Source organism: Peromyscus californicus, unplaced genomic scaffold (genome assembly GCF_007827085.1).
Source record: "Peromyscus californicus insignis strain IS unplaced genomic scaffold, ASM782708v3 Scaffold_19__1_contigs__length_69161282, whole genome shotgun sequence".
Lineage (NCBI taxonomy): Eukaryota > Metazoa > Chordata > Mammalia > Rodentia > Cricetidae > Peromyscus > Peromyscus californicus.
In genome coordinates, this window is record NW_026294491.1 from 5,207,913 (window position 1) to 5,233,903 (window position 25,991).

The 25,991-nt window shown below is 50.9% G+C and overlaps 2 protein-coding genes across 4 annotated transcripts; both read left to right on the top strand.

The window, feature by feature from the left end:
- The first annotated feature begins 3,418 nt into the window (after positions 1-3,418).
- Positions 3,419-11,996, top strand: Armc12 (armadillo repeat containing 12). 3 transcript variants are annotated; one of them, XM_052743853.1, is made up of 6 exons: positions 3,419-3,662; positions 4,531-4,676; positions 4,867-5,001; positions 10,806-10,979; positions 11,126-11,197; positions 11,664-11,996. In XM_052743853.1, exons 1-6 carry the CDS (start codon positions 3,419-3,421, stop codon positions 11,994-11,996), a joined length of 1,104 nt encoding a protein of 367 aa, XP_052599813.1. The 3 variants fall into 3 exon arrangements, with proteins under 3 accessions (XP_052599813.1, XP_052599814.1, XP_052599815.1); XM_052743854.1 differs by having other exon boundaries at positions 3,419-3,581; XM_052743855.1 differs by having other exon boundaries at positions 3,419-3,581; positions 11,694-11,996.
- Positions 11,997-22,765: 10,769 nt separating this feature from the next.
- On the top strand, positions 22,766-25,395 carry Clpsl2 (colipase like 2). The gene is made up of 3 exons (XM_052743856.1): positions 22,766-22,855; positions 23,665-23,787; positions 25,300-25,395. Exons 1-3 carry the CDS (start codon positions 22,766-22,768, stop codon positions 25,393-25,395), a joined length of 309 nt encoding a protein of 102 aa, XP_052599816.1.
- Positions 25,396-25,991: the final 596 nt, after the last annotated feature.

A 25,991-nucleotide genomic window follows, 5' to 3' on the forward strand; every position in this document is an offset into this window, starting at 1 on the left:
GAAAACGTAGACCCTTCAGCCTGCACGTGCCGACAGGCCTAGACAAGCTGATCTTTCTCCTTCCTTGTTAGGCGCTTTTTCTGAACAGTGAGGGCTATGCCTGTGAGTCTCTAAGCAAAGACAACATGGTTTAAAGACCTACTATGTGCAGGCCACCATGCTGGATGCTGGTCACACAAAGACTAGCATCCATGAGACTTCCTCAGGGAAGAGGACTCCAGGGCTGCACTCTGAAGCTGGACAGGACAGTTCTTCCTAAGGTGCCCACCTGTCACTTTCAAACTCTGGCGGGAAGAGGAATCCTCCCGCTTGAGAAACAGCCTGCCACCCAGGCATGCTGGAGATCAACCGATGGTCTTGGAAGTTGGGCTTCCCCTAAGTTCCCCTCTGGAAAACACCCCAAGGCCCAAGCCCAGAAGTGAGCCTCTGCTGCCCTCTAGTGGAACGAACCACCCGCCGGCCCCTCCAACCTAGCTCAAAGGAAAAGGAACTGGAGAAATACATGAATAAAATCAAAATACACAGCACACACTCGATTAAAACAATAAATATGTGTGATAATTAAAAAATAGAACAGGCCGGGCGGTGGTGGCGCACGCCTTTAATCCCAGCACTCGGGAGGCAGAGGCAGGCGGATCTTTGTGAGTTCGAGGCCAGCCTGGGCTACAGCGCGAGATCCAGGAAAGGCGCAAAGCTACACAGAGAAACCCTGTCTCGAAAAACCAAAAAAAATAAAAAATAAAAAAAAATAAATAAAAAAAAAATAGAACAGGAGCTGGAAAGATGGTTCAGTGGGTAGGGCACTTGCCATGCAAACACAAGGACCTGAGTTTGATCCCCAGTCCCGACATATAAAAAGCCAGGCAGAGTAGTGTGTGCCTGCAGTCATAGCCCTGGCTTGCCAGCCACCTGGTCCACTCAAGTCAGTGAGCCCCAGGTTCAGTGAGAGACCCTGTCTGAGAAAATAGGATGGAGAGGGACCTAGGAAGATGGCTCAGTGGTTAAGAGCACACACTGCTCTGCAGAGGACCCGAGTTCAGTTCCTGGCACCCACATCTAACAGCTCAAAACTGCCTGTAACTGCGGCTGCAAGATCTGATACCCCTTGCCTCTGAAGGCACCCGACTGATGTTCACAAACCCACACACAGATATAAGCATATACACATAATTTAAAAGTGGTAATGGGGGGGGGGGCTGGAGAGATGGCTCAGTGCTTAAGACCATGGGTTGTTCTTTGTTGTTGTTTTTGTTTTTGTTTTTCCAGACAGGGTTTCTCTGTGTAGTTTTATGCCTGTCCTGAAACTCTCTCTGTATCCCAGGCTGGCCTTGAACTCATAGGGATCTGCCTGGCTCTGCCTCCTGAGTGCTGTGATTAAAGGCATGTGCCACCACCGCCTGGCTCATTGGTTGTTCTTGCAGAGGACCCAGGTTCAGTCCCCAGCACCTACATGGTCACTCACAATGGTCTATAATTCCAGTGCCAGGTGATATCTCACATCCTCTTCTGACCTGATCTCCATGGTGCACATATATGCACGAAAGCAAAACTTTTATTCATATATGTAAAATACAATAAATAAAATTATAAAATATGGTGGAGAGAAGCTGAAGAATATGCCCAATATTAATCTCTGTCCAGTGTACATGCATGCAAACACACATGCATTTATACCTGCATGTGCACCCACACAGGTGCACACACACCTCCCACACACTCCTACAACATAACAGGGCTGCCATGGTGGTACACACCTGTAACCGAGCACTTGGGAGGAAGAGGCTGGAGGATCAATCATGGTTATTCTTAATGAAATGGGAAGATGGAAGCCAGCCTGAACTAGGTGATTCTGCCTCTCAAAAAACAAAACGGGAGGTGGAGCCGTAACAGCTCCGGGGTTAAGAGCACTTGCTGCTCTTCCAGAGGGCCCAGGTCGTGTCACTGGCACTCAGGCTGCTCCCAATGGTCTGTAACGACAGCTCCATTAGATCCAACACTTACTTCTGGACTCCTTGGGTGCCCATGTGCATGTGTGTATGACACATAAATAAACAATTAAAGCCGGGTGTTGTGGCACACACCTTTTGTAAGTGAGGGTTGCAACGCTGGGGGAAAGGTATCCTGACTGTTTGGAGACTCAGGTGACACCTTGAGCTGCTAGGACAGCTCTGGCAGCTGGAGCTGCAATGGGACCGCTCAGCTCTGGAGGGAAAGGTGTCCTGACTGCTCAGCAGAGTCAGGTGACACCTGGAGTTGGGGTGTGGTGGGGGATGGTCTCCCCGCAGGATATAGTAATCCTGCTCCTCTCCTAGAGAGCTGCTACAGCTGAGCTTTGCTCAGCCCCCCTGAGAGAATGTCTCTGCAAGGTTTTTTTCTGCTCAGTACGTTAAGGGATGTCTCAGCAAGGTTCTTCTCTGCACCAGCGAATGAAGATCTTCACACCCAAGACTCTTTTGAGAAAGAGATTTATTTGGGAAGGAAGAGTCCAGGAGAGTGACTGCCTCTACCAGGGTGGAGAGAACAGCCCACAGCTGAACAGGCAGGGTGGTTAATGTAGGATCTTTTAGGGGCAGAGTTTCCCCAGGGAGAAGATTTTCTGTCTAGGGATTGGTTAGTTTATTCTGCTCAGGGATTGGTTAGTTTTTTGGTCAGGGGCAGAGATGACCCTGATTTCAGAGCCAAACTGTGTTTCTTTCACTGGCCTTTCTTAGCTGTTTGACTCTAATTCTAAGGCCAGGGCATATTTCTTTCATTGACTCTGATTCTAGGGACTTAGTGTGTTTCTTTGGCACTGGCTTCAGAGTCAGGGCATGTTTCTTGGGTTCTGGGTTTGAGAAGAAAGTGTTTCTTTCTCTGGCTCAGGTCCCAGATCCAGGGTGTGTTTTCTTTTCCTGGTTCTGGGCTCCAGGGTCAGGGTGGGTTTCTTTAGCCAGCCCCTTTTCCCTACACCTTTAACCCCAGCAACGAGAAGGCAGAGGCAGGTAGATCTCAGAGTTCCAGGTCAGCCAGGGTTTATATAGTGAGACAATAAATAAAGAAATAAATAGTGAAAAATACAAAAATTTGCGGTGATGAGCCCCTGGCCTCGCCCCTGCCAGGCAAGCGCTGCCTCTGAGCCCCATCACGCCCTCCCTACCTTCTACCCTGAGAGGCTCTGCTTCGTCCTTGCAGCCTCCAAAAGCCGAGTCTTCTCTCCTTTGAAGTGCTCCGGGGGGGGGTGGGGTGGGGGGGGGCTCTTATTTCCCTACATTCTTAACCCCGTCAACTCCCCCCCCCACCCCACCCCCGGCTTCCTTTGTTGCCTGGGTTCCAATTCTACTAGCCTGGCTCTTGGCCCCGGCAGGGTTCTGGTTCCAGAATGTTCTCGGCGGGTGCCTTGATCCTAGCTCCCACCTAGACACAAGACAGCACTGAAGACATGGGAAAGACCATTCCCCGGTGCCTGCAGCAACTGGACCTCCGCAAAAGCGTGGTGGGCCTAGCTACAGGCGCCGGGGCCATATACCTGCTGTACAAGGCCATCAGGGCTGGCATAAAATGTCAACCACCCCTCTGCTCCAACTCACCCATCTGCATCGCCCGTGAGTGTCCGGGCCCTGGGGAGAGGGCTCTGCCCCAGGAGACACCTGCTCCCAAGGCCTCCCCTAAGGGAAGGCCCAAAGGTGACTCCTTCAAGCTCCTCCCTTCCTTTCTTCTTTCTCTCCTCTGGCCTGCCTCAGTTTCCCTCCTCCTCCCCAGCACCTGAGGCAAGGAGGTTCTGCTATAGAAGATAGTTTGGGGGTCCCTGCGTAGCAGAGCTCATGGAGCTGGGCCCCAGGAATCACCCATTCTGTCTCTCTCCGTTCTGTGTCGCAGAAATGGAATCAAGAGCTTTATCTGTCTTGCTCTCCCCCAGGAACTGGAGACATTGAGGGAAAGAAAAGTTGGGAGACCTTTTGCCCTAAGCCCCCCAGTAGGTCATGGGATACTTTAAATGTTTATTTTACGTGTTTTGGTATTTTGCCTGTGTGTGTGTATGTGCACACAATGCCCATGGAGGCCAGAAGAGGGTACTGGATTGCGAGACTGAAGTAACAGATGGTTGTGAGCCACCATGTGGGTGCTAGGAATCGAACCTGGGTTTTCTGGAAGAGCAGCCAGTGTCCTTAACCACTGAGCCATCTTTCCAGTCCCCATAGGGTACTTTTGTGCCATCAGGAAAAGGGTCGCTTCTTTGAGACTGTTGGTTGTCATCTGCCAGGGTATCCGATGAGAACAAAACCCTCCCTGCCGGTTACTGCTCCATACCAGGAACGTCGTGGTTGTGGACAGACCAATGAGCGAGCGGCAGGACTGACAGGACCTTGGTGCAGGGTCCTTGGTGCAGTGCCTGGCCTGTGCAACTGGTGCATGAGGAGCTAGAAGGCAAAAAGCCTTCCTTTTAGAAAAGCCTTGGTCGTCAGCTCCCCCTCCGCTCCCCCCCTTCCCAGCCCCTCCCTTTCATCAATTCTGAGTCCCGTGTCCTGAACTGTGGGCCTGGGTGCTGTCTAGGCCTGGCCATCGAGAGAGAGCGCCACGGGCGGGACTCGGGTGAGATTCGAAGACTCCTCAACTCTCTAGAGTGCAAACAGGACGAGTATGCCAAGAGCATGATCTTGCACAGCATCACCCGCTGCGTGTACTTGCTGGAGGCTGAGGTGAGGAGAGGCGGGGGCCCCCCAGTCAGTCTGGCTTACTGCTCGCCCCTCACCCCGCGACTGCCCGGCAGCGTCCTCGGACCTGTCCCTCCGGCTGGTGGTTGCAGGGGGAGGTCTCAGAGACTTGGGGGTCGGTGGGCCCAGGACCCCCACATCTCCTGTCTCTCCCACTTCTCCTCACACACTCTAGGCCTCTGCTTGTACTACCGAAGACATCTGCTTGGTGGGTGAAATGCTGGATGATAAGGATAACAGTGTCAAGATCCAAGCTCTGAATGCACTTAAAGCTTTCTCTGGCATCAGGAAATTCAGGCTCAAGATCCAGGTGAGCCTGGGCAGGGTCCGCAGGATGTTCCCAGGGCCTGGGCCCTTTGATTTGCGTAGGGTGAATGGTCCTGTCCCATAAGTGTGTTTGAATCTGGATGACACAGGACCCCTAAAGAGCAGAAAGCCCCCTCAGAGTCTTAGACACCAGTGCATCACACACAGTTGAGGACCCTCTCATTTCAATGCTAGATGTGGATTGACTTCTGACAGGCTGGTTACGAAGCTGGGGTTACCACACCTCCCTGCTTAGGCTTGAGAATGTGCTGAAATGACACAGAAGTCATAGTTCCACACCAGCCCGACAGAAAAGAGGACACCTAGGGCCAGGGTCAGGAGAAAAGATGGGAGTTTGTTTTCTGCAGGCCAAATCCTATTGCTCTGCGTTTCTCCCGCACACCCCTGAGTAGGGATGACAAGGCCAGAGGCCGCCAGCTCTGCCTCCTCCCCTCTGCGGAGCTTGAGCGGGGCTGAAAATGCCTGTCCCCTAACCTGGTTTATTTAGTCCTTCTGGTGACCAAAGGGCTTGGCACAGGGATGTTCAAAGTGTTAAAAAAGCAAACACGGCCGGAGACCCAGCCAGCTCAGCTGGGGGAGTCCTGGCCCCATCCCCAGCACCACAGGAGCCAGGTGAGGTGTTGCACAACTATACACCCAGGGTTTTGGAGGTGGAGGCAGGAGAATCGGGAGTTGAAGGCCGTCCCAGGGTCTGTGGTCTGAAGCCAGCCCTGACTCAGAAACAAACAAAAAAGAAGTAAATTCTAAAATACAAGGTCTTTGACTCCAAAATTGCCTTCTAGCAAAATGCTTCTTTCTCACCAGTTAAAGATAGCTAAGGGCCGGGAGACTAAAAGTGCCGAGCTGAGATTGATTGCTAGAAACCAGTGGATGGAGAGAACTGACTTTCCAAAGTTGTCCTCAGACCAACACGTGCATGCCATGGCACAGTGTACCCCAAATCTTACACACACATAATAATCATATATTTTTTAAGAAGTAAAAAGTTAAGTATTTAATGCGCGCACACACACACACACACACACACACACACACACACACACACACACGTATTAGCTATTTTTGAGACAGGGTTTCTCTGTGTAGCCCTGACTGTCCTGGAACTCACTGTGTAGACCAGGCTGGCCTTGAATTCAGAGATCTGCCTGCCTCTGCCTCCAGAGTGCTGTAATTAAAGGTGTGTGCCACCACGGCCCTGCTTTAAAACATATATTTGGTGTGTGTGAAGCTGGAAGAGTAACAATTCAAACAAAACCCAGGGGCAAGAAGGCTCACTGGGTAAGGGTACTTACTTCTCAGACTGACCACCTGAGTTCAGTCTCCAGGCCCCACATGTTGGAAGGAGAGAACCAATTCCCACAAGCTGTCCTCTGGCTTCCACGTGTGCACATGAATGGAGCACCTTCCCCAAATGTGGCCAGCCCCAAGAGCATGGCTCCTCCACCCAGCCTCCCCTTCCGAAGGGCTGGGACCTCACATTTGATGCTGTAGGCGCACTTGTGCCATTCACCCTGCAAGGCAGGCAGATGGGTAGAGTAGTTGGTTGTGTTTGACTCTGTGCACAGGGATATTGTGTGCAAGGGGTATTGTGTGTAAGGGGTATTGTGGATTAGTTACTTTGGCTTCATGGTGACGACACTTGACAACTTAGGGAGGAAAGGTAGACTTCGGTTCACAGTTTCAGGGGCTTCCGTCCATTGTGGTGGGAATAGCCCCTCAGCTTGTGGTGGTGGAATGAGTGGGATGGGCTGTGTTCGGCACAGATGATGGGGGTGGGGAGAGAGAGGACGGAGGAATGGATATAGCCTTTAAACCCCACCTATAGTGACCCCCTTCAGCCAACTAGGGCCCACCCACCCCAAAGGTTCTAGATCCTGCCAAACCTCCACCTGTGGAGAACACTTTATATTCACTGTTTAAAAATTCTGTGTATGTGTGTGTCTGTCTGTGTGTGGATGTGTACACATGAGTGCAGTGACCTTAGAGGCCAGAAGAGGGAGACACAGTCCCCTGAAGTTGGACCTAGAGGCAGCTGTGAGCCACCTTGCAGATGCTGGGAACTGAACTTGAGTCCTCTGAGAGACTAGCAAGGGCTGTTAACCTCTGAGCCACCTCTTCAGCCCCTGTACTTCATATTCTAACTATCAGATTCTTCCCCTGCCCCCAAGATGCATAATCATCTCCTAATACATAATGAATACATTTCATTCATCTCGTAAAGTCTCTGACGTCTGAACAGTTCCAACAGTGTTTGTAGGTTAAACTCTCCTCTGAGACTCGGCATGGACTCTTGTAAACCCCTGTAAAATCAAAAAGACACTTCCAACATATAGCCCCAGAGTGAACATTCCCATCCCAAAAGGGAGGAAGGAGGTGGTGGGTATAGTAGAGGAGGGATAGGAACAAGGCCACACCGAGGCCCAGCAGGGCAGACATTAAATCCTGTAGCTCCATGGCTGGTAGCTAAAGCCGTGGTGACGTGGAGTACCAAAGGGCTTGCTTATATAAGTCCACCCCTAAGATCTTGCATTTACAACTTTTCTCAGCACACATCCCACATTATTGACATCCCTTATCTGGGAGTCTCCATTGCAACTCAGTTTTTCCCCACTGACCCTTAGGCATAACCCTCGGAAGGCGGGGGGTGGGGGGGGGGGGGGGGGGGGGGGGGGGGGGGCTTCCAGAAGGGCACGCAGCTCTGTAACACTCTCCCTGGCTTCCTGGGCTTTGGGTTTCTTGCCTGGCTCGAGCTTCTCTGTTCTCTGGAATCTTGGTGGAAGCGTCTATGACTCCATAAATTTTGTACCGTGCATGCCTGCAAAGCCAGCCCATGATTCTGATGCCAAGTGCTGCTGCCAGTTTGGGCGGTGGCAAGGCCACCTTGCACCACAGCCACAGGGGCCTTTGAGTTGCCAGGGCAGCTGAACACTTTTCTACGTGCCCTGTGAGAACAGAGCATCCCTGTGGCCCCCTCTTCTGAAAGGAAAGCCTTGCTAATGAATCTGCAGTGTCATACCCTGGGGTCTCACCTCAGACGTCCAGAAGTCACCTTTTCCTATGGACTCATGCACAGTGTTCACCTTTTCTTTAATCTGTCAATCTCTTTAACAAGTATGGCCGCTTTCTCTGCAATTTTAAATATACTCCTCTTATGTGCACAAACTGCATGTGTTCAAATCCCGCTCTGCTCTTTCCTCCCAATGTTCACTCCGAGTCTGGCTAAAGGTGGTTAACAATAACCATAATACCACCACAACCGAATCACAGCCTGAATGTTGTGCTGTCTTTAAAATCACTCCACCAAATCAATGGGCCTATTGCTTTTAAAATTCAACCTCACTCAAAATTTCAAGGCACAGGAAAAATCTAGACAAATTCTTCACCAAAAGCGGGTGAGCCGTGGCCCAGTTCTCAACCCGATTCTCCCTCCCCACCTGAAGCCTCCCAGACATAGTCTGTATGTACTGTTTGGTGTCTACCAGCATTCTATATTCTAAACGACCCCGGAGTCACCTGTCAATCTCCATTTCCAGTGATGTAGGGAGTGCCTAGCCTGTATCTCCAAGCTTTCCCAAAGTCCTGTTGTTGTTCTCTTTTTTAAAAAAAAGATCTGTTTACTTATTATGTATAGTGTTTTGTCTGAATATATCCCTGAAGGCCAGAAGAGGGCACCAGATCTCATTACAGATGATTGTGAGCCACCATGTGGGTGCTGGGAATTGAACTCAGGTCTTCTGGAAGAACAGCCAGTGCTCTTAACCACTGAGCCATCTCTCTAGCCCAAATAGCCAATATCAACAGGTCTCATGAAGTATAATCTCATTTATATGACATCCTTTTTTTTTAGTATACGTGCTGCCAAAGCGAGCTCTTATATGACATTCTTAAAACAATTATTGAGTTGGAAGACAGCTCAGCGTTTGCCAGGGGTGGGGAGCAGGTAGCAATGACTATAGAGGATCCCCCAGGAGAGACCACTGGGACAGTTCCGATGGAGTAACATATTGATGGCGGTGGCAGTTAAGAAGATCTGTCTGAGATGCAGACTCACATTGCCAGTACCATCTCTCTGGTCTTGGTACTGCACTGTGACTGGGTAAGACGCGTCCACTGAGGGAATGAGCAAGGGCACTTCTTACTACCAGGGCAGCTTCCTGTGAATTTATAATAATATAAGTAAAACGTAAATCATTTACTTAATATTTTAAACTTAATATGATAAAAATGTTGCAAATATGTGTGATGGTTTTCTGTATTTTTCTTTATTTTCTTTATTTATTTTGGTTTTTTGAGACTGGGTTTCTCTATGTAGCCCTGGCTGTTTTGAGGCTGGCCTCAAAGTCAGAGATCCACCTGCCTCTGCCTCCCCAGTGCTGGGATTAAAGGCGTGCGCCATCATGCCCGGCTATTTTTCTCTATTATTTTTTAATTTTTATTTTTAAATTTTTAATGTTTCGATTTACTTTTTTTTCAATTTACTTTTAATAATAGTTTATAATTACTTAAAAATAAAAGATATGGTGCTGGAGAAGTGACTCGGCAAGCCTCCTCAGGCAGGTGACTAGCTGGCGTGTTCAAGGAACACCTCAGAACCCTTCATGGTGGGCCCCTTGCTAACAGAGACAGGACAAGAGGGTTGAGGATTGGGGCAACTGCAGCAGAGCGGGGTGTGTGTATGTGTGTGTGTGTGTGTGTGTGTGTGTGTGTGTGTGTGTGTGTCCCCAAGGACTTGGGCTTTTTACCTAGTGAACGGTTGCTGCAGAGGAGAGAGGAGCCGCATATCTAAGGCTGCAGGTGTTCTGAACCAAGATGGAAGGTGGGGACAGGACACTGTTGCAGAGATCTGGGCGAGAGATGATGGTGGCTTGGAAGAGGGTGGTAGAGTGGGGATGGGTGATAAGCACTTTGGTTTTGTGCAGAATTTTTTAAAAAGTACAAACTATATATATATGTATATATATACATATATGTATATATATACATATATAGTGTGTGTGTGTGTGTGTGTGTGTGTGTGTGTGTGTGTGTGCATGTGTGAATATGGGCATGCACAGACCATGGCACACTTGTGGAGGTCAGAGGTCAGCCTGCAGAGCCCGGTTCTCTCCTTCCAAGCACCCTACCTGCTGAGTCACCAGCCCTTTTAGTGGTCATTTAAAAATTACTACTATTGTGTGTGTGTGTGTGTGTGTGTGTGTGCGCGCGCACATGTGCCACGGTGCCTGTGTGGTCAGAAGACAACTGTGTGGAATTGGCTCTCTCCTTCCACCCACTTCCTGCCTTTTCAGGGTTCGAACTCAGGTCGACTGGCTTGTGCCATAAGCCCCTTTACCCTCTAGACCATCTCACTGACCCCTTTTGTTGGGTTTGGAGAGAAAACTAAAAATACTTTCTGAGGTGGGGGAGGGAAAGGGAGGGGAGAGAGAATTGGAGACTGCTGCAAGTTGGGGTTTGGAGGGAATGTCAGACCTTTGGCCAGGACCAAGGCAGCAGGTTTGGGGTAGGGAGAAAGTGGCATTAATGGGTGGGCTGGTGACTCCCCTTCACCATGGGGGTGAAGTGGAGAAGAGGGGGTTGGGCAGAATGTTTAGGAAGGCTGAGAGAAGAGCCTAACAAGGAAAAAAAAATCCACGTGAGGTAGGAGTGGCTAACCACGGCACGTGGTGCTTCCAGTTCAAGGTAGGGAGCATCGTCTACTGGGTCCTGGGTGGGTCCCTGAAGGGCAACATAGAGCATAGTGTGTCAGGGAGGTCACCATATGAGAGCAGACCCATCTCTCTACCCCAGGAGCATTCCATCAAGGTGCTGGAACTGATCTCTACCATCTGGGACACAGAGCTGCATGTGGCCGGCCTTCGCCTCCTCAACAGCCTCCCGATGCCTGACTACGTGCACCCGCAGCTGCGGCGGGTGATGCCCGCCTTGATGGAGATCATGCAGTCAGACTATATCCTGTCACAGGTGCCTGCCCACAAGACCTCACTTCCCCCTCCCCCCCTCCCCCCTCCGCCCTCCTGGAGCAGCACCTAGAGGAAAGAGCAGAGGTTCAAGCCACCCCCCTGCTGAGGCCCAGACCCACCAGCCCTCTCCGCCTGTTCCTTATTCAGGTACAAGCTGTCCGCCTCCTGAGCTACCTGGCACAGAAGAGCGACCTTCTCTATGACATTCTCAACTGCCAGGTGAAAGAAGATGGAGATGGGCTGATGGGACGCTGATGCAGGTGTCGGGAGGGTTATGTTCACTGGATAAATTTTTTTTTTAATTATTTTTTACTGTGCGTGGGTGTCTGCATGTGTCTGTGCATCACCTGTGTGCAGTGCCTGTGGGGGCCAGCAGAGGGCGTCAGAACCCCTGGAACTGGAGCTCCAGAGGGTTGTGAGCCACCCACGTCAGCGCGGAGACTCCAACACTGGTCCTCTGCAAGAGAAGTCAGAGTTCTTAATCGCTAAGCCACCCCTCCAGCCTCACACGCTGAGTCTTAACCTTAATCTCAGGAAATCACTCCTGTTCTCTGACCACGATGCAATTTCTCTGGAAAATGATAACGAAAGGGAAACGCGGATGTAGGTGACCAGTGGGGAGCCAAGGACAAAAATTAGAACAGGCCGTGAAGCTCACGGGTTCTCTTGTACCCCCACCACGCAGGTGCACTCCAACTTCCTGAACCTCTTCCAGTCCTCCCAGCCAGGAAGTCTGCTCTTCGAGGTGCTGGTATTTGCCGAGCGGCTGAGTGAGGGTCGGAACACAACCCACTACCGAGCAGTGAAATGGCATTACAATGAACAGTCCCTGCATGAAGCCCTCTTTGGGGACGAGTCCAGACTGGCAGATCGACTGCTTTCCCTAGTCATCCACCCTGAGGAGGAGGTCCAGATCCAGGCCTGCAAAGTCATAGTCAGCTTGCAGTGTCCGCAGGACTTGGGGTGCCGGCCCTCCACCTGCCGTCCCAGCCATTCCTACTTTAAAAACGGGGAGTAACTTTGAGGAGAACCAATAAATGTGTAAGGGAGGGAAGCGTGAGGCTTCTGGAAGCACTCGTCAGTCCGTTGCCTCCCAGGGCCTGGGTGGAGGCGCTTGTCCATCAGGACCTCCGCCTAGGCCGTGGCACAGCATGGGCGGGTCTCCCAAACACACCCCACTTTTGTGTTTGGGAGGCTGACTCCCTCCTCCTGTGGCTGCTCTTCAAATCTGTTTTTCTTTTTCCATTTTTTTTGTGGGTGGGGTGTGTAGTGTGTGTGTGTGTGTGCGTGCATGTTTCCGTGTGTGGGCACATGTGCGCATTTGTGTACGTGTGTGTGCTTGTGCATGTGAGGCTCTCTCTCGGTGTCAGGCTCCACCTCCTCCACCTTATTCACTGAGGTGGGGTGTCTCAGTCAAACCCACTCACCAATGTGGCTTGCCTCACCAGCTAGTTCATTCTGGGGATCCCGTCTCCGCCTTCAAGGCTAGGACAGGCAGCTACTCTGCCCACCTGGCATTTGCGTGGGTTCTGAGGAATCCGAACTCCAGTTCTCATGTCCCCATGGCAAGTACTTTGATCCCCCAAGTCGTCCCCCAGACGGCTTTTAAAACCTGAATGTGGAGCCCATCCTTTCCTGGAAGGATGTGGGTGCTGTGGTGTGTGTGTGTGTGTGTGTGTGTGTGTGTGTGTTTTTATGGAACTACAGTGAAAGGTGATTGTAGCAGAAACCACCATGCAAGTGCTGGGAACCAGGTCCTCTACAAGAGCCATCAAGTGCTCCCAACCGCACCATGGAGCCATCTCTCCAGCCTTCCAGCTGTGGTTTAAGAATCTCCCCCAGTCCCTCCCGTTGGGAACGGTGTGGACTTTTAGGAGGCGGGAGCTTGTGGGAGGTGCCTGTGTGGGGCTGTGGGATCCTGGCCTCTTTCTGACCTTCTGTTTGGTGTTACATCTGTTGGCACACGAACTCCTGCTGTGACATGCCACCATCCACCCCAGGCCTCACCAGAGGCTAAATCAGTGGGGCTTGCCTCCTCCTGGATTTAAAACCTTCAAAATGATGGGCTTAAGCTAGGCATGGTGGTGCCTGGTTTTAAACCCCCCCCCCCCCCCAGCCCTCGGGAAGCAGAGGCAGGCTGGTATATGCATCCTACACTGCACATTCGCTCCTATTCCGTCGGCTTGTTCCTCTCGAGAACCCTAATACAATGCCCTACCATCAAGGTGCTTTCATTCTACATTTTTTATTTTGTGTACGTGTGTATCTGTGTGTGCACCCATGCCACGCCACAGCACATGTAGGTCAGAGGGCAGCTTGCCAGAGGAGAGTCGGTTCTCTCCTTCCACCGTGTGGAGCCCAGGATTGAACTCAGGGAGTCCGGCTTGGCATTGGCAGCAAGCGCCTTGCTGAATCTTCTTGCCGGCCCAGGGTTCTTTCTTACACCACATGCCCCTTCAAGTCCTGGCCGGAGGAAGAACCAGAGCTTGCTCAGGGACTCCCACCGAGGCGCTGAAGACGACCCCGGGGTGTTCTTGAGTATTAAACAAGGAAAGGGACCGTGACTGTGTTACCCACCTCTCAAGTTTCCACTAGAATGAGGTTGCACACGTTTGCTCACATTTCAATGGCCACACTGGGACTGTGGAGGAGGAAAATATTTGGGGACAGCATCACGGGAAAGAGAATGACAGACAGACTAGGCAAGAATGACAACCCTGGGTTTGAATTAGATCTTGTCGTCTGTTAGCTGTGTGACCTGGGCTGAGGCGTGACCCTGTCTGCGCCTCAGTCTCCCTGTCTATAAAGTAAATAGAAAAATAGCACTTAGGGCCCTGTTGGGACTGTGAAGTCATCATGGAGAAGACACAGATTGCCACTTCCCTGGGGTGACTGCCTGAAAACACAAAAACAAAAACCAACAATTATTTGTGACCTCGGGAACTTGGAAGTGTTTTGGTTGACTTGTCTGGTTCCATCAAGCTGTGGTTGGTCCAGCCTTGGCCAGGGCTCTCTGTAGTCAGCTGAGGGCTCACTCAGGGCTGTCCCCTCCCAAGAGGGCTCACCTGTGTGGCCAGCTGATGGCAGGTCCTCCCTCTCTCTGTAGGATGTTGGAGAGTCTTCAGGTCATAGCATCCGGCTTCCCCACTGAAAGTCAAGACTAATCTGAATACTGTGTATTCTGAAGTACAAAACAGAGAAAACTGTGTCTGGGGCCTGTGAGATGGCTCAGTGGGGAAAGGTGCTTGCTGCCAAGCTTGAGGACCTGAGTTCAATCCTCGGCACCCGCACAGCCAAAGGAGAGCGCTGACTCCTGCAAGCTGTCCTCTGACCTCCTCATGTGTGCCACGTCAGGAATGTGTGCCACGGCAGGAATGTGCCACTCCACACACCTGCAAACATTTCATAAATGTATTTTTGTTTGTTTGTTTTTTGTTTTTCGAGACAGGGTTTCTCTGTGTAGCTTTGCGCCTTTCCTGGATCTCTCTCTGTAGACCAGGATGGCCTCGAACTCACAGAGATCCACCTGCCTCCCAAGTGCTGGGATTAAAAGTGTGTGCCACCACCGCCCGGCAAAGTGGTGTTTTTTTTTTTGTTTTTTGTTTTTTGTAATTTTTAAAAGAAAAGTATTTTTATTACTTCAGAGTAAGTTTCCCTCCGGAGGATTTCGGTTTTTAGCATCTCTAAGAAACATTGACAATCAGGGTAGGGGTAGCAGTGTTGGAGTGACCCTCAGACTCACGTGGGTGCGATACACAGACTCTTAGGGCCATTTGGTCTTCCTCTACATTTTGAGTATCACAAACACACAAAGAGAAGTGTCCACTTAGCTCTGATTGGTGGTTAAAAGGCTGAGGACCGGGACAACCCAGGTTGTTGACCTGAAGCCGGAGGACCTGAGTTTAATCCCCAGAACCAATGTTAAAAACCACACAGGGTCACAGCGGTCCAGGGGCGACCAGGCAGCTCTGTGACCGGACAAGCCCCTGCCAAGGTGGACACAAAGACCCCGGGAGAGGATATGTCATCAGACAGGAAGTGCAAACGAGAGGAAAGAAAGCAAGGGGCAGACAGGCTAAGATTGCTGCCGGTGAACTACAGATCTGACTGCAGAAAACCAGACAGAATCAGAATCATCAGGCCTCTCTGCAGCAGAGAAACAAGAAGCCAAGTGTGACCGTCCCGTTTGTCAGCCCCCCCCCCCCCCGAGCCTCTCCGTGTACAGTCCAGAGGGATATTTTGTCAACTAATTATTTTTTAAAATTTTTTGTTTTGTTTCTTTTTGATATGGTTTCTCCTGGTAGCCCTGGCTGTCCTGGAACTCGCTCTGTAGACCAGGCTGGCCTTGAACTCAGAGAGATCTGCCTGTACTGGGATCAGATCCGCCAGGCCTATCAATTGTTTTATAAGTGTGAATTTTTTGGTTGCTCTAGAAATATTTGTAAAATGGAGGGTGGGGAATCCTACCATATCCTATTTTTAAAGTGTAAATTACTTTTTAAGAGGTGAAATAACTACACAATGGTGGTGCATGCCTTTAATCCCAGCACTTGGGAGGCAGAAACAGGCAGATCTCTGAGTTGGAGGCCAGCCTGGTCTACAGAGTGAGATCCAGGACAGCCAGCATTGTTTCACAGAGAAACCCTGTTTTGTTTTGTTTTTTTTTTTTTGTTTTAAGAAAAAAAAAAAACCTACAAAAGATGTGAAGTCATTCGGTGGTTACTGTTTGGTATAACCAGAGGACAGCAGGATACTGAATCTGGGAGGCTGTGACTGTCTCCGGAGTCAGAGTAACATTCCATAGAGGTGGCTAGTTTTTTGTTTTGTTTTAATTATTTTTATTTTATGTGCATTAGTGTTTTGCTTGCACGGATGTCTGTGTGAGGGTGTCAGATCTTGGAGTTAGACAGTTGTGAGCTGCCGTGTGGGTGCTGGGAATTGAACCTGGGTCCTTCGGAAGAGCAGCCAGTGCTCTTAACCGCTGAACCATCTCTCCCACCCAAGGTGGCTAGTTTTATATCCTGCAATCACAGCACACTAAACTGCAAATTAGAGTGTCGGCTGTGCATCTGTGTCTGCTGGAGAGACGACTGTGGGAGCTGGGAACTGAACTCTTCTATAGTTTGGTTGTGAGTCTAGCCTTCGATGGCCAAGCCATTCTCCAGCCCATGTCTGGAATATTTTAACTTCTGTCAGGTCTCCTGTTTCTAGTAGAACCGTTTCCTGTAAAGCCACTCCTCACTCCTTGTCCTGTCAGGACTGTGATGACTCTGGTCACAGCAGCCTACTTTCCCCAAAACTTGTGATGATGTGCTGTGGAAGACGGAGTATGTACCAGATGTGGCATAAAACTGTGAGTCAGTGGAAGTGAAGAGTCCAAGCCTCTGACTGTTATTATGTGAGGCCTTAAGGGAAACTTGCCAGGTCTGAGGCTGGAACGTCACTGAGTAATTGTTCAAAAAGGAACAACATGTGACTCCAGAGTTTTGGTACATCACATGACTCCAAGTTTTGGTACATGGGTTAAGAATTGAAATATCTGTGTGCTGATCCACAACCAATAAAATCTCACTTGTGGGGAATAAAAAAAAACCAAAGCAACAACAAAAAAAAACAAAACAAAACAAGGCTAGAGAGATGGCTCAGAGGTTAAGAGCACTGGCTGTTCTTTCAGAGGTCCTGAGTTCAATTCCCAGCAACCACACGGTGGCTCATAATCTGGCCCCAGTTCTGGGAGCTAACAGCCTCTTCTGACCTCTGAAGGGCACCGGGTACAAGATACAGAGAAAACAAAACCCAGGCATGGAGGTGTGTTTTTGGTTGTTTTTGCTGTTTTTTGGGGGGCCTGCCACCCAGCTCCCAAGTAAATCACTCATGGAGGCTCAATCTTATGAATGCCTGGCCTTAGTTTGGCTTCTTTCTTGCCAGCTTTCCTTAACTTATTCTGTCTGTCTACCTTTTACCTCTGGGCTTTTCCTGTTCTCTTACTTCTGTAAATCTTACTCTTACTCCGTGGCTTGCTGTGCTGCTGACCCCGACTCCTCTTTCTCTGGCTCCTAGCAAGCCCTCTTCTTCCTCCCAGATTTCTCCCTCTATACATTCTCTCTGCCTGCCAGCCCCGCCTATCCTTTCTCCTGCCTCGCTATTGGCTGTTCAGTTCTTCATTAGACCATCAGGTGTTTTAGACAGGCACAGTAACACAGCTTCACAGAGTTAAGCAAATGCAACAGAAACAAAGGTATCACACCTGAAACTAATACTCTACAAGAGCAGTGTGCTTGTGATCACAGAGCTGGGTGGACACAGACAGCAGGGGCCTTGTATAATATTAGAGGGACCAGCCTTAATATCATACATCCCAGGGGCTCAGGAGAGAGAACTACTAATGGCGAGGGAAATAGAATCTCAGCACACCGAACTCTGTAGTCCACCTGCTTTAATTCCTCTGGCATAACATCCTATATACACAGCTCCTTTCCTGCCTGATTTCTCTCTATATTCATCTACTGCTCCCTCTAAGTTCTATCTTAATTCTCTCATTTTAATTCTGCCTCATCTAGGTCCTTTTCATCTTGTTCTTACCCAGCTAGTACTTCCCCATCTGACTCTTCCTCATCTTCCATCCCGTCCACATGTTCTCTCTGGTCAAAATCATCCTTCTCCCTCTCCGTCTCTAAGTTCTCCACGTCCCTAAGTCTCCCAGGAATCCAGTTATAAACCCAAGCAATAGCAATCCCCTGGTCCAGCAAGGTCACCAGGCTTGAATTCTACGGGGTCATAAAGGCAGGTAAGAATTTTCCTCAGGCAGTGACCACCAGGCTTTCTTTTAGAATCCAAAATGGGAGTGGTAAAAGAGGAGGTCACCTGAGTGCTAATGACCGGTTAGTATATGAAAAAGGGGGTCTCTGTGCTCAGTCTACAATCTGAGAAGTGGTTAGGTAAGAGGTTAGGGGTCTATTAGTAAGGCTGTATAAGAAAGAAGGGTCTCAGCCGGGCGGTGGTGGTGCTCGCCTTTAATCCCAGCACTCGGGAGGCAGAGGCAGGCGGATCTCTGTGAGTTTGAGGCCAGCCTGGTCTACAGCGCGAGATCCAGGAAAGGCGCAAAGCTACACAGAGAAACCCTGTCTCGAAAAACCAAAAAAAAAAAAAAAAAAAAAAAAAAGAAAAGAAAGAAGGGTCTCACCCTAAATTGCACAAGAAATAAAGCTGTCCGCCTGACCTAGGAGACAGGTGTTGTTTTGTATGGCCTTGGATGCTTGATAGGTATTTAGATAAATACACCGTTAGGAGTTCTTGGAAGCACACAAGAAAATCATTTTAGGAACCAGCTAATATATATATATATATATATATATATATATATATATATATATATATATATATATATATATATATATAAAGCTAAAATATCACCAAGATTCCTTAAGCCATGCCTTGACCTTTGGAGAAGTCCTTTACTTTTCCAAGTAGTAGCTGAATTACATTATGTTTTCTTGAGGCTTGTGCGGGGGGGGGGGGGGGGGGATGCGGGGTGTGTAGGGGGGGATGTTCACTAGCTAGCCAGATTTCTATGCAAGTCCCAGGCAAGGAAGAGACCCTGTCTCAAAATGTTTTCTTTCAACTTTTTAAAAAGTGGATGGCACCTGAGGGAGACCACCTGAAGTGGTCCTCTGGCTTCCACAGGTGTGCACACACATTCTCTCTCTCTCACACACACACAAATGGAGTAGTAATGTCAAGATGACAGAGAAAGGCCACGGGCTGCCCAGAAAGTCACATGGACAGTCTGAAGGTGCTGGGGTGCTAACAGGATGATGAGGGACCCCAAGACAGCCCCACTGGAAAGTTTCACCCAGCATGGAGAGTGCCTCTTCAGGGCACATAGATGTAGCCCCACTCGGTTCTGTTCCCCAATACATTCTACCCTTCCCCCCACCCCAGGCCACATTCAGTTAGGACAGGATTGCATACGGAATGACGGAGAGGCGCAGAAGCTGGCTGGGACCTCAGGCGAGGTTCCGGTGACCCTCCCCACTCCTCCTCTGAGGGAGTGGCCAGCAGACCTGAGGGCGATGTGCTCTCACCAGCAGGCATACCTGATCTCATGAAGACGGACGACCTCTCATGCTCAGAGGACCACGGTCCCCGGCAGTTCCGGTGATGTCCCCAGCAGTTCCGGTGGTGCCGCCGGTGGTTCTGGTGATGTGGCTGGACACTGCTGATCTCACATGCACTGACTGAATAGACTTAGGGAGGAGGACAGGGGCATTTGTGGAACTTTACGGAAGTGGGCTTTGTCTGTGCCTTCTCTGCAGTCAGCTCTGCTTCTGTCCCCTCCCCGGCTCTCAAAGGTCAAGTCTGCTGCCCACTTAGAGGTTGGGGGGAGCATACCAACTTTGGGGACTCTGGGTGAATTTAGCCACCCACTGCTGTTTTGTTCCCTCAGTGCCATCGTAGTTGGGTGTGAGTTACTTCTTTAAGAATCCAGTGACCAAAACCAGTTTGGGGAGGAAAGGGTCTATTTGGCTTACACTTTCAGGCCACAGTCCATCATTTAGGGAAATCAAGGCAGGAACTGAAGCAAATGGATTATTATTTTTTCTAACTTGTTCTTTGGCTCATGGTCAGTTAGCCTTTTTATACAGCCCAGCCACACCTGCTTAGGATGGGCACCTCCTAGGCCAGTCAGCAGTCAAGAAAATGCTCCACAGACATGGAAGAAAATGCTCCACAGACATGGCCCCAGGCCAATCTGAGGGAGGCAAGTCTTCATTTGAAGTGCCTTCCTCCCAGGTGTGACGGGTTGGCCACCACACTGTCTCTCCCCCTTCTTCGCTAAGGCAGGGTCTCTCAGTCAAACTCAGAGCACTCAGCTAAGGCTAGTTTTGCTAGCAAGCTTACTGGGGGGGGGGGGGTCCTGCGTCTGCCCCTAGGGGCTAGGTTTACAGGAGGAACACCACACCCCCTGGCATTTATGTGGATTCTGGGGACCTGAACTCTGGTGTGCTTCAACCACTGAGCCACAGTCCACACTTGCTCTTAAAGACTCTAAAGACAGCCGGGCGGGTGGCGTTGGCGCACGCCTTTAATCCCAGCACTCAGGAGGCAGAGCCAGGCGGATCTGTCTGAGTTCTAGGCCGGCCTAGACAGGCACCAAAACTAGACAGAGAAACCACAAAAAAAAAACCAAACCAAACAAACAAAAGAATCCCACGAAAACCACACAATTGGTAGACAGAGACTTTCTGGTAGAGACAGAAAGATGTCTACAGCAAGGTGGGCAGATAAACCAGGGGGCTCCACTGTGGTAGAGCAGCGGGTGTCCCTCAAGGGGGCAGTGGGAACAAGCAGATGGATCATGACCAGCATTTCTCCAAGACCAAACAGATTAAGGTAAAAAAAAAAATTCCTGAGAGCTGGGTGTAATGGCTCATCCCTGTAATCACAACACTTGGGAGGCTGAGGCAAGGGGATTGCCATGAATTTGAGGCCAACCTGGACCACATAATGAGTTCCAGGCCAGGCGGGGCTACAAAGTGGAATCCTATCTCAGAACAAAACTAAAGTTACCAAATTCCCAGCACCTCCTGGGGTGAGCTGGGCATCCACAGGATGTGTGGACAGCTCCTCTGAGCAGAGGTTGCAAGAGAGCCCCCCTCTGGCCCTCCTGAGTAATGCCTGGCCATGGACCATCTTTCTAGAAACAGTCCCCTGCCGCTAGGGGTCAGGCTATGGGGCAATATCCCTGGCTACTTACTAGGTAGGACTGTCCACCTCTGTCTTCCAGGCTGCGGTACCAGGGCTAAAGCCCAGCCAGGTCTTGAGAGCAACTGTGTCAGTTCATGTAGCTCCCTCTGGGTTGTTTCCTCTGAGAGCTGATGTGGGCCACCAGGTCCGGGAGGAGACAGGAAGGCACTGAAATGCCCCAGTCCTGCTGTCACAGGGATGTGTGTAGGAGCAGAGGGCATGGCTGGAGGTTGGCACCCGCTGCCCTTCAAGGTTGCTGGGCCTCTGTCTCAGGATGCCTGGTGTCCTCACAGATCAGCACAACCAGCCTTGCCCTGTACTCCAGGTCACGGGCTAGAGCCCCTCGCCCCAGGACTAGCCCCACAGTCAATAATTTTTCCCAGAGAAGCCACCTCAGCTGGACTCTGTGTCCCACGCAGCTTCCCCAAATAACCACCCTGAGTTCTCTGCTCTGCACCCCACATAGATCTGCCCCCTGCCCCCTAAACACACGTGGCCTTTCTCACCTTCGCTCCATTTGTCCCTATGTGGAAACCCTGGTTCTATCTGCCAAGCCCCAGGTCCCCATTAAAGCCAAAGTATCCCCTCACACCCTGCAGGCAACCTTGGCTGCCCTGGGCATTCTGGGTAGGAGCTTGCTACTGTCTCCTTTCCTTCCAAGGGTTCTGGTCCTGTTCTTCAGGGAGCCTGGCGGCTCTACCTCCCCCTTTAAACTCAATACTCTTGAGATGGGGTCCCTTGTAGCCCAGGCTAGCCTCAAACTGACTGGCTTTGAACTTTAGGCTCTGGAATGCTGGTATTACGGGCTTGGGCCACCTCTCTGTTTATGTGGTGCTAGGGATCAAACCCAGGCTGTGTGGATGCTAGGTGAGCCATCCCCATCCCCTGGATTTTTGTTTTTTAGAAACATGTAGCTCAGGCTGACTTCAAATTTACTATGTAGCCAAGTATGACTTTGAACTTCTGATCTGCCTGCCTCTACCTCCCAAGTGCTGGGACCACAGGGATGGACCAACACAGTTTCCAAATTGATTAAAAAAATAAATAAAAAGGCCGGGTATGGTGGTATATGCCTTTAATCCCAGCCCTCCGGAGACAGAGGCAGGCACATTTCTGTGAGTTCGAGGCCAGCCTGGTCTACAGAGTGAGTTCCAGGACAGTCAGGGTTACACAAAGAAACTTGTCTTAAAAAAATATCAAAAACAAGAGCTGGAGAGATGGCTTGGTGGTTAAGAGCACTGGCTGCTCTTCGAGAGGCCCTGAGTTCAGTTCCCAGCAACCACATGGTGGCTCACAACCATCTACAATGAGATCTGGTGCCCTCTTCTGGCCTGCAGGCAGAACACTCACTGTATACATAATAAATAAATAAATCTTAAAAAAAATCAAAAACAAAAAAACCCCAAAAACAAAGTAAAAAGATTAATTCTGTGTGTGTGAGTGTTTTGCCTGCAGGTCTGTCTGTGCACCACACGTGTGCCTGGTGCCATCGAGGTCAGAGAAGGTTGTGTCAACCCAGAACTGGAGTTTCAGATGGTTGTGAGCCAGTGTTTTTGTTTTTTTTTTTTTTTTTGGTTTTTTGAGACAGGGTTTCTCTGTGTAGCTTTGCGCCTTTTCCTGGAACTCACTTGGTAGCCCAGGCTGGCCTCGAACTCAGAGAGATCCGCCTGGCTCTGCCTCCCGAGTGCTGGGATTAAAGGCGTGCGCCACCACCGCCCGGCTTGAGCCAGTGTTCTTAACCACTGAGCCCTGCCCCCTCGGGAACATTTTAAAATAAGTTTTTATTTACAGTTTGAAATCTGTGTTTGGAAGTAGCTCATATAAGGCCCCCAAAGCTCCACAGCATAGATGACCTGATGATCCAAAGCTTTTTCCTCCGTCCCCTCCAGAGCCCGACAGGGTCTAAGCTGGGAGGCAGTGATCCTCACTCCACATCCTTTGAGCAGGACAGTCTGTGACCATCGAGCCCACGCTGGCTGGCCACCACCCCCACAGGGATTTATTCCCAGCAGTGTTCAGGAACCTTCGGCCACCCAGGCCATGGCCTTCACCCAGGCATTAGCCACCATGCTGGCACTGCTCACTGGGATCCTGCCACACAGCCTCAGTGAAAACTTGGACCGTAGAAAGGTGAGCAGTGTCCCCCGACTTCCTCTGTGTTGAAAGGGTGGGGGCTGAGGGCGGCAGACAGCTTGCAGCCTCCCTTCAGTGGGGATCCCTCCAGGCCCTGGCTGGAGGTGTGGGGGGACCCCAGATGCACTTCACAGGCCTGGTCAAGTTCCATTCACCTTTCCTGGGCCTGACCAGTACCCCTGGTCCAGGTCTCATCTGCTCTCTCAGCCCTGGGCTCAACACCCCTCCCTTCCCCCTCCATCCCAAGCCCTCCCTACCTGCTGATTCTGGGTCCTCTCCTCCTAGATGCAGAGTCTTTCTCCCCTCTATTTTTTTAATTATAAAAGTCCCTTCGTTCCCTTCCCTCCCTCCTTCCCTGCCTCCCTCCATCCCTCTCAGTGCATGGCCATGATATCAGAAACATTGCAATGGAGTCCATTTTCTCCTGCCATCTTTACTCAGTCTGGGGATTGAACTCAGGTCGCCCATCTTCCCAGCAAGCATCTTTGCTGGCTGAGCCATCTTGCTACCCCCTCTCCATTCCCGTTAGCTATTCGAATTGTGGTCTGGGACTATTTCCCAGTGTCATCGTTTGGGAGCTGTGGAGGTGAGGGGTCAGGAAATGGGGTGCAGAGGGAACCGGCTGATCCCCAGGTCCTGACTCTTTCGCTCAGTCCAGTTCCGTTTGGGGAAGAGGGTGCATCGGGAGAGGTCCACGGTGACAGTCTCATGCCTGCTCTTCTTGGACCCTGGCTTCTTGGACAGTGCTAGGACCCCCTCCATCCCTCTGTAGACAAGAGCTGGTGACCCAGGGGCTGTCTCCACAGGCCAACGGGGACAAGTGTGTCCACCACACCCAGTGCTTGAGTGACTGCTGCCTCATAGACCTGGAAAGAAGGGGGGCCTTCTGCACCTCCAAGTCTCGTATGGGCATGGCGTGCTTACCCCAGGTGAGAGACCAGCGAGCAGCGGAGCGGGAGGGGAAACGGTATGAAAAAAAAAGAGAGAGAGAGAAAAACAAATGTCTCGGGGTTGGGGATTTAGCTCAGTGGTAGAGCACTTGCCTAGCAAGCTCAAGGCCCTGGGTTCGGTCCTCAGCTCTGGAAAAAACAAAAACAAAAAACAACAAAACATGTGCCTCAGCTCCCACCTCCTGGGATGCCCTTCCCCCCCACCAACGACCACCCCTCAGGCAGTCTCCTTCCTAAGCAGCATTCCCACGTCCTGGACGGCCTTGCTCAGCTGCGAAGCTCACAGCGGTGGCCCCTGAGGCACATTTCCCTGTGGCTGCCTCACCGCCCCGCTTAGTGACTGCACATAGTAGATGCTCAACAAATGTTTGCTGAATGAGAACCTTTTTCCTAACACCCCTGATGTAAGAGGGATAGGAGAAGACACCTGCCCTGGCCTAGTCCCCATCTCCCTGCCACCATGACCTGGTTACTTGTGAAGGCCTCACGGCTAGCTGGGACCTCAGCTTTCTGGTGGGATCCAGGCTTACATCCTGGTTTCCTCACTTCCTGCGCTGGACCTCTCTGACCTGAAGTGGGACTAATGTGTCTGCCTCATGAAGGGGCTGGGGACGTTCACAGGGCTCATTCAACTGGAAGACACAAAGGTACAGGATGTCTTGTTCCTACTCCTTGGCCCTGGGCCCAAACTCTACTAGGGAGGATGGACCCAGCCTCCATATCCCTGCCTGGTCCACCAGTGCCTAAAGGAACCAGCCACGGCCCCCACTGTGGCCTGGAGAACCTCTTTATCAGAGACCACTTGGTATGTCCTATCTCACTCACCATAATATGGAGATGAAAAAGGTTACTGTTTTGGTTGGATTTCTGTTGCGGTGGTAAAACCAAACCAGGGAAGAAAGGGTCTGTTACGGCTTACACTTCCAGGTCACACAGTCCATCACCGAGGGATGCCAGGTAGGACCATGGGGAAAAGCTATTTAGTGGCTCACTCCCAGGCTCATGATTAGCTTTTTGGACCAGGTTCACCTACCTAGGGATGGTGCTGCCCACAGTGGGCTGGCTGGCCCTCCCACATCAAGGCCAATCTGAGAGAGGCAATTCCTTAACTGAGGTCCCCCTCTTCCCAGGTGACTGTAGGTTATGCTAACAGGAAACCCGGGGACCAGGGGTGGGGGAGTGGGGCCTGGAGAGATGGCTCTTCAGTGTAGAGCACCTGTTCTGACGGAGGCCAGGGTTCCATTCCCAGCACTCACATGGTGGCTCCCAACCACCTGTAACCCCGGTTCCAGGCGATCTAACAGGCATGTAAACACATAAAGGAAAATAAATCAATCTAAAAAGAGCAACCAGGACAGCTGGTGTTGTCCCCCCTGGACAGAGGAGGAGACCAAGGAGCCCAGGCTGTGCTCAGTCATATGACGTGGAACCTCGGGTTGGGCATCTCCTGGAAGTGTAACCCCTTCCCTTCACACCCTTCCTCTCCCACAGACCAAGGGGACCCTGAACATCATATGTCCCTGCCGAATTGGCTTGAGCTGTCACTCCCAGGACCCCATGTGCCCCCGCCGGTGCCAAATGATTTAGAGGACGACACAGGCTGCTCGTGGTCACTGCTGCTGCACCCTCCCCAGGGGTCCCCTTCCCCAGGTGTCCCCACCCCACCCCCAGCACGCTTGCCCCCATCAGTTCCTGAACATTAAAGTCACTTCCTGGCTCTGGTCTCTGTCTGCCCTTTGTGGGAAAGCCAAAAGGGGAGACTGAGGCACCGAGTGCTTCTCCGGGGCTTTGTTTTTGCCTCACACCTTGGTGGGGCTGGGAGGGATGGAGTAGTGCAGAGTTTCACGGGAGGGGGCAGGGCTGAGAGATGAGGCTGGGGGTGTGTGGTGGGGAGGGACAGAGTGGGGGAATATTTTGTGGGGGGAAGAGAAAGGTGAGGGTCACTGGGAGTATGTTTGTTCAAATGTGTGGGGATGTACAGATGCAAGAATGTGGGCCAAGAAATGGTTCAGCAGGTGGAGGCACTTGCTGCCAAGCCTGATGACCGAGGTCAGTCCCCAGGTCTCACATGGCAGGAGAGAATGGAATCCTGCAAGTTGTCCTCTGACATCTACATGTGCAGCATAGCACGTGTGTGTCACACACAAAATAAATTTTAAAACATTTTAATGCAAGAATGAGAG